This window comes from Chaetura pelagica, unplaced genomic scaffold, assembly GCF_000747805.2.
Source record: "Chaetura pelagica isolate M959 unplaced genomic scaffold, ChaPel_1.0 scaffold153, whole genome shotgun sequence".
NCBI lineage: Eukaryota > Metazoa > Chordata > Aves > Apodiformes > Apodidae > Chaetura > Chaetura pelagica.
In genome coordinates this window covers 1993649-2002176 of record NW_009952707.1, presented here as the reverse complement: position 1 = coordinate 2002176, position 8528 = coordinate 1993649, and the positions used below count along the sequence as shown (strand labels likewise).

The following is an 8528-nucleotide window of genomic DNA, read 5'->3' as shown; positions in this document are numbered from 1 at the left end:
TCCAAGACTGGGTTTTGACAACTTGCTAGGAGTAACATATGCAGTCCACATATGAAATCAAAAATCTCAGTTTCAGAAAGACTCTGCCTTCTCAGGAATGACTCAGGTGAACATTGTGACAATCTCAACTCATTCAAAGCTGTGTTTATTTCATAGCTGCTTGCTAAACCAGAAATCAGTGTTCAGTCCCTTCAGCTCTTGATGGTCAGTCTTGTGATGAAGGAGAAACTTCCGTAACTCTCAGTTGTAAGAAGGAAAGACAGTATCTGGGTTTTAATTACTGGAGTGTGATTGTGGATAAAGATAGTAGCCATAACTGATTACACTTAATTGATTTGCTCTTAAGTCTTAAAGAGTAGTGATTTAGAGATAAAGAACTAAAGAGTCCAGTTGGGTGAAAAGTAGTAGGAGCTGAGACTGGAAACGTATACAGCAGAAAAATAAAATAAAAGGTAAAACGAGGCTTTGGATATTTTGTATTACACAGAAACAAACTCAAACTCAGTTCTTACCAACAGTATTTATGTTTGTAATCCATTCCTTTGAGAAGCTAGCTGGACTAATAAGAGAGGAAACAATAGTGAACTTGCAGCATCCTTATTTGGCACTCAATTACTAAAAAGTTGTATGTGAAAAGATGAAGATGAAAAAGTGATGATGAAAATACCCTAAGTGAGAATGTGGATGCTAATACTGCCCTTGGCTTACACAGTAGCCAAAATTTGGGAAGAAACTGATAGAATACAGACAAAACTCCAGAAAGTAGGTGCAACAGTGATACTCACCATGAACTTTAGCATCATCGGGGAACTGGTAGAAAAATTCAAGTTTTCTGATTGCCCAAAGCAACCACAGGATAATCATGAACAGACAAAATACTTGGATGATCACAGATATGAAAAATGAGAAATGTGGTGCAGGCCCTTAAACATACTCCAGGAATATTACAGGATGAAAAGGCAAAACGACAGTATTTGGACAAGATCACCACATTTTTGTTATGTCTGCAATTCACAAAATATCAGAAACAAATAATGTGTGTGGGATGTGATACAAAAATGTTGAACATTTGTTCCTGGGTCTGTTAGCTGTTTGTGTATTATTACATAACCAGTGACCCATACATGTGGCATGCTAAGTATTTTATTATTTAGTTTACTAATTCTGAAGTTCCATCAAATGTAAGGACTTCTATAGAAAGTACTTGTATGTTAAATAGCAAAGAGAAATTACTAATATAATATACCAGTAATGCTTCAAAACTTTATTCCCAATATCTAATCTGAATCTATCCTCCTTCCGTTTGAAACCGTTTCCCATCATCCTCTCACTACATGCCCTTGTAAAAAGTTCCTCTCCAGGTACTGGAAGGTGCTATAAGTTCTTCCTGGAGTCTTCTCTTCTCCAGGTTGAACAGCCCCAGCTCTCTAAGCCTGTCTTCAGTGGAGAGCTCCTCCAGCCTTTTGATCATCTTTGTGGCCCTTCTCTGGACCCTTTCCAACAACGCCATGTCCTTCTTGTGTTGGGAATTCCACAACTGGACACAGTAGTGCAGGTGGGGTCTCATGAGAGTGGAACAGAAGGGGAGCATCACCTCCCATGATCTGCTGGACTTGCTGCTTTTGATGCAGCCCAGGACACAGTTGGCTTTCTGGGCTACAAGAGCACACTGCCAGCTCATGTTGAGCTTCTCATCAACAAACACCCCTGAGTCCTTTGCCTCAAGACTGTTCTCAGTCCATTCTCTGCCCAGCCTGTAATTGTGCCTGGGATTGCCTCAGCCCATGTCTAGGACCTTGCACTTGGCCTTGTTGAACTTCATGTGGTAGTACAGGAATAGCAGGAAGACACACCCCAGAGGGAGCACGTTTACCGCATCCCCAACTTTAGGACGAGTTCCTTTTTCTGGAAAATTTGTCCACAGAATTTTCCCCAAGCAAATTCTCTGCTTCTAATAGTCTAATTCAGCTCAAACACACTGATAAACCCTGTACCGTATGCTATGCTAACTTCTCTGCATCTCTGTCTGAATCTTCATTTTACATAGAAAGACTATCAGGGACACTGCAAACTTTGTGTCTTCATACCAACAGCCTCTGCCTACCATTCCTTTGCATAGTCCTCTTATATTCCTGCGTTGTATAAACACCACAAATATTGTATCTCATTTCAGCTTTTATTTGGATATTTTTAAATTAAGTTGCTCAAGTTCATTTTCCATCAATATAGACACTAAAAAACGAGATCAACATTTAAGGCAACATTAGCATTCATGCCAAGCTCAATATACAAACCGTATAATCTAAGCACCACAGCATCCAAGAATTGTCACAGGTCCCCTACCTCCATCACACGTTCCCTTTCCATTTTACCTCTGCTATCCCACACTACACTCAGTAATTCCATTTAGATGCAACATTTTCAAGTAAGACCTTGTAAATTTTAGCATTTTATTTCTTACGAACTAGATCATTTTTGCATAAGGTGATATAAATGAGTGAGATACGTTTCAGGGTGAAAGTATGCAGCTGATTTGTGTTGTGATCCCATACAGGAGTTAAAAAAAATATATACACTTAACATCATTATTCAATGACTTAGTATGAACATTATAAGTATTTAGCCTTTTAGTGAAGGCCATACATTGAGACTTGTTAGAATGATAATTTTACTTTAAATTCTGATTTCTTTAGTCTTTAGTGTTACTGTTGACAAGTGGTTGAGTTCAGGATGCTCAAGTGCAACTTTTATGTTAAGAATATTTACAAGTATACAAAAGATCATGTAGTTTTTAATACACCCACTATTCTTAATACAGAGTAAATAAGGATTTGTCTTGTGCCTGTGGAAATATTTCAACATGTTGGTCTTGCTTTTTTTGTTTTTACAGTAAAAGGGAAGGTTTTACTTTTCCTGAACAAGTGTATTTATTACAAGATGGTTAGCATACATATATCACATAACATACAGGAGTTAAAATTAACTAGTTACAAAATAAGCAGTGGTATGTATATTTTCATGTAACCTAAGAACAGGATCAGTATTTTACAAAGTACATATAAAAGTACTTCATATACAAAGAAAAATAAAAATGTGCAAACAACATTGTCACAGGTGGAAATTTGTCAGTTGAAAAACGCTAGAAAAATCCTTCATATTCCTGTTTTGAAGTTGCAAATGCATTAAAAACAGATGCATTTCCTATTGTGTAGTGAGAAATTTATGTTCCTTTCTGACAAAATACATTAGTTTTAAAAAAAACCCCCACAAACAATAACTGAAAAATATTGTAAGTATAGTCAGTTTGGTTAGGCTGACATTAAATTACAAGCAGAATGTCTGGAAAAATGAGAAAATTGTGAATCATATATACAAATCTTTTGTAATATTAGTGTGCTATTTAACATATTAACATTTCAAAGTAAAAACAATGGCTTGATTACCTACATGTTCTACTCAATGTCACCTATATTTGTAGACTGAAAAATTTCTACTTATTTGGGGCTATTAAAAATGCTTCACCAGGGTTTTAAGCTGAACAAACACAATTTTATCAAATGTAAAAATCTATAAACAGTCTTCCAATTCATGTGCAAAAAATGTTTAAAAAGTATCAAATCACGACACATCAAACCTGATTATGTACATATTTAATATCTGTAAATGTTGTTAACTAGCTAGTATTGTTCTGCTATAAATAACTTATGTCTGTCCTGTAAATGTCTGCATTAAGATTTCAGTGCAAGTGCTTGCTTCATTGTTTAGTGCATTATCATGTTTGTTATTTTTTATTTTACAGTGAGCAGAACAGCATATAAATTAACATATACAACTCACACACATAAGATCTTTCTTCTACTGAATTCCTAGTTTGTTTGTTTTCTGTTTCTCCTGGGTAGTATCTGCCAGTTTTCTTTCATTTATCCCATTGTAATTGCTAACAGAATCTAAAATAGAAGTGCCATGATCTTTAGATAAACCCTAGAATTTGAAATTCCATTAACAACATTGCAGAAGCACTCAGAGAGCACAGGGTTAGAGAATGGCCAGCATGATGAGAAGACACTTGCAGGTCTGGTATTGGGCAATTTCACTTTTTGATCTTTAAAATATATCAACTGTCTATAAACATTGGCAACCTGATATCTGTGTCACTGGACTCAAGCTTCATTTATTTCTTTTTAAGAATTGCAGACATGTTCCCTCTTCTTCATGACTAGCTTGGAAATAAGAACATTCTGTTTCAAAATATAAATAAAGTAAAAATGCACTTCCAGTTGGAGGCAAAATTTCTACAATTTCCTTTGGACAAGTTTCCTACCAGAATAGCTCTGAATTGAGCAAACCAGGATTAGATGGTAGTGCAAATACAGCCCATTTCTATAGCTAGGAATTGTACTGAAGAAAGTGGAAATTCAGGATAAATGGGTTATTATTTTTCAAAGTCCTCCCTGCAGAAAAACAAAAAAGCAGTTGCAGTGGTTATAATTATTAAACAGAAAAGGAACTTTAGTACATTATGAACTTTTATGGTTGAAATGTAAGGAAGGCTGGTTGTCTGTCAGTAAAATTTCAGAACTTAGCTTCTTACAGGAAATGGTGCTTTAAAAGTGTCTTTATTATGGAACCTTTTTCCTTTCTACGCATCTGAAATGCAACTCTGGATCCTATCCATCCACTGCTGAGCACTCTGTGCATCCTGGGCACAAAAATTATATACTCGTTTATTTGTCTTCAACTGCAAAGGAAAAACAAAAATCGAGATAGACAAGTCAACACACAAAACAGAAAAAGAAACTTGCAAACTTTAGTCTGCAATACTCAATGTGCTAACTGGGTCTGAACATAACAGGTTTTGAACTTCTGCTGTTGGGAGTAAGGGCCAGATGCAAGTTGTATAAAAACTTTCTGTGTGGAGTTGGCATGGCAGCTCCTCCCTAGCTCACACCTTCCAGCAGGGCTGAAAGTACCACATTAAGCACAACAAAAAAAGAAAGTTTCACATAAAGATCAAGTGAAGACTAGATATACTTACATCAAAAAATGCTTTTTCACTTGCATGTTTCGGGGCTCCAATCGTTGGAGAAGCAGGAATCACAGTTTCTACTTCTGCAAGGTCTATGTGTCCCTTACAGCTTGTATCCTCACCAGAATCATAGTATCGCAGCTGGACAACAAGAGAAAAAAATCCAAAAATGCTATTTAGGTGGGTCTTTCACTTCTTTTTCCCTTTCCCCGGATACTTGGGGGTATGGAGGGGTAAGGGTGAGAGGCACAAATATTATTAGGACCTGAGGACTTCAGACATGGGAAATTTGTAAGACACAACTGACAGAAACCACAGGTTTGGTATATACTACATGGTGAGACTGGTGATAAGCCCTTAACCGGCCAGTCCTCCAGTTGACATCTCTGAGTAACAACAAAGACCCCACCATCCACTTCTGTGCAGGCATGGAACTGAGGGAGAAGCATTTTGTCACCAGAGTTTCAGAGCAGAAAAGCTTCAAATAGTCACACATTGCTTCTGGGCAGAAGATGAAGGGTGAAAGCAGAACCTAGTCTTTAGGACTCAGCATTCTTTATCAGCTTTTCTAACAGAAACCACGTCTTCACTGTTCATTCAAACTCATTTCAGAGTGATCTGTAGTCCTGTTCTCCATATTAGAAGAGACTTTCATACAGAGATTACAGACCAGCCTTCTCAAATATGTGTTGAAAACCACTAAGAAGTCAAATGAGGTAAATGGATTTTTCTGCTGAGGCAATTCAGATTATAATTTTCCAGAGCAGACATGCTCTTTGATTTGCAAAGAAAAATGCTCATGGAAAAGTGCTTGAGAAACAAAGAGGCTGTAAAACACATACTGAGCATACAGTAACTACTACAGTTTCAACATGAATGCCTGAATTAAACTTGCCATCAGTTAACATATTAGCTCTCCCCCCGCTTGTCTGTGGAGATACCACCTACATATTTTACTCCCTATTTCAGAGTTTTTAGTTCTCTTGGAAACGAAAAAGGTCATATAAGAGGGCATATGCTCACCATTTAATTGTTAATGACATTCTACAGTTAGCAGTTCTTTAAAAATTGCCTGTATACCACAAAACCCAGAAAAAGCCCTCAGGCACTACCTGCAGTTTTTTTTCCTGAGGTATGAAGCAGGCAAAAAATGTTTGGGCCCAAACAGTAATGCACAATTTCCAGTCCAGTAAGTCTTTTATGATTATATGCTAAACAATTATCACTGTTTTAAAAAACCCCAAATACCAAAAAAACCTCTGTCCATTCAGAATGCTGTATCAGCTACAGGAGGATAAAACTAGATATATGGTCTATAATGATGCAGCACACAAATTGCATGTGAACATAATAATTATTAGTGTTATTTGTAAAATCAATCTATACAAACCAAGAAAATAACAAAGGAGAAAACTAGTCATCAAACCACCCATTATCTGAAAAGGTTTTTACCTGGTGCTTTGTAACATCCAGCACAAACCAGCGAGGTTTCCAACCTTTGAGTAAAGCTCCTCTTTTGTACAGCGTACCTTCAAAAGATCTGAGAGGGACACAAACACAAAGGGCATGTGATTCCATAATATGAATACTGGTGGTATCTAAAAACCTCAAAATTACCACCTACTAATCAAACATTTCTTCCACTGCAGTAAAACAAAGCCATTTTAAACTAATTATTGGTACCTGTGATACACTGATAATCAATTTCAATACTTTGGATCCATTAAATGTGCAGCTGCAATTTGCTTGTGCATATAAAGGGGAAGACTGGGAGATACTGCTAGGAGATAGAGGCCCACCCATCAAGACAACTAAATGCAATCAAAACCACAAAGAAGGAATAAAGTAGTCACAAAGCATTCTCTGCATATGAAAATTTCCCTTTTTTTTTTTCCCCTAAGGCAGAGACTTGTACCAATCTAATACAAGGATCATAAACTCTTTGTGTTTATTCAGTTTACCTATTTTCATCATTCTTTGATGTGAAATGATTGTATAGTGTAGTTGTTCTTCTGTCTACTCCATTAGAGGGAGAGATGCTTGCACTCTGTTCCTCACCCAGCCCACTGTCAGGTATTTCCAACAAAGACCTCTTTTGATAGGAATGTAGATTAGCTGACATCATCCCTGAGGAGCCAGAAGGATGTGTCCGGAGCTAAAAAAGATGAAAATAAAAGAATAAAAGGTAACACAATGTGTCTGGCATTTTGTGACTGTCTTAACATAACACTGATAATACGTGGTACAACATGTAAGTTGTGAATTATTATGAGACCAAAAAAACCTTCATAATACAAGTCAGTGCTGTCTCAGAAAAGAAGCCAGAGGGATGGCAACTCAATTAATTTCTTTAGCAGAAGCATTCACATGGTGTCAGAAAAGCTTTGTATACTCTAGTAACATAATCTTGAACAATGTTTCCCTTGCTTTCTCAGAAGCATGTAGAACTAGTCAAGAATAAATTTCCCTAATTTCATAGGGAAGGAAGGGAAGGAAAGGCATGGAGGGAAGGAAAAAGTGTGCAGTTTCCCAGAGCTACTTTATAGATCAAAATAGTTTTATTAGAATCTCAATAATCTGGAACAAAAGGGATCCTGAATTTGGTCTTAATCTATGTGACAGCATTCTAGGGCCTGAGTTCTTTGGGGCTGACCCTTAGCTACTGGATTTATCTGAGAATCCTTAAATTACAGCTAGGACAGGAGACTGATAGGACATATTTGTACTTGCATTTTCTTTTCTGCTTCAAATTCAATAAAAAAATCCTCTGCTTTGCTAGGATAAAACTTTTTTTATCTTGAATTTGTTTAGGGTATAAATGGAAGTTAAATAACTTTGACAGACATAAAGCATATTGCTTTGCTGAGAGCAAAGGACAAATAACAAAGTACTGCTGTGGACTAACTATTGCACAGAGGCTGGCAAATTTGAACAAGCACATGGAGATGAAGAGTTAGGGTACAGTCTTGAGCTGGTAACTCACTGTGCCAAGTTTATAGAGGAAGCTCATAAATAGCAGTATTTAACATTCTTCCTAGTGCACGTAGATATCCTTTGACTTAGAAAATACCTATATTGTCAGCTATTCTTTTTACTGCTGTCAAGAACTGGAAACACAGGATGAACACATTCTACCTTTGCTAGGATCTACAATTCGAACATTTCATTTAGACATGGGAATATCTTTACCCATCTCTGAAACTCTGTGATGTCCCCTTGACTACTTTCAGAAACTGAGTTTTTTGTATTTCACAAATATTTTCAACATATAAAGTAATACATCTGGGTATTAGTGGAATGCTCATTTTGTTTGTATGTCTTAATCTACACTGGATAATCAATTAGATAAATAGCACAAATATAAATACATTTTTCTACCTCCAGAAATACGAAGTCAGTGTAATGGGTTAGAACAACATACTCAATTTTTCAAAAGCAGGATTTTACTCAAAGAACTACAGTGATTTTGTCAGTGCCCTAGGTAGCCTATAATAGCAGGAAT

At 36.6% G+C, this 8528-nt stretch overlaps 1 protein-coding gene across 1 annotated transcript in view; it reads right to left on the bottom strand.

Annotated features, from left to right (window-relative positions):
- Positions 1–4307: 4307 nt before the first annotated feature.
- The window catches only part of SBF2 (SET binding factor 2), a 208442-nt gene continuing 204221 nt past the window's right edge, over positions 4308–8528 (bottom strand). Inside the window, exons 36-39 of the mRNA XM_009994267.1 lie at positions 6988–7181; positions 6479–6566; positions 5036–5167; positions 4308–4738 (exon numbers count right to left, since the gene is read on the bottom strand). Coding sequence (XP_009992569.1) covers positions 4640–4738; positions 5036–5167; positions 6479–6566; positions 6988–7181 — 513 coding nt within the window. The 3' untranslated portion in view covers positions 4308–4639. The remainder of the gene's footprint in view (positions 4739–5035; positions 5168–6478; positions 6567–6987; positions 7182–8528) is intronic.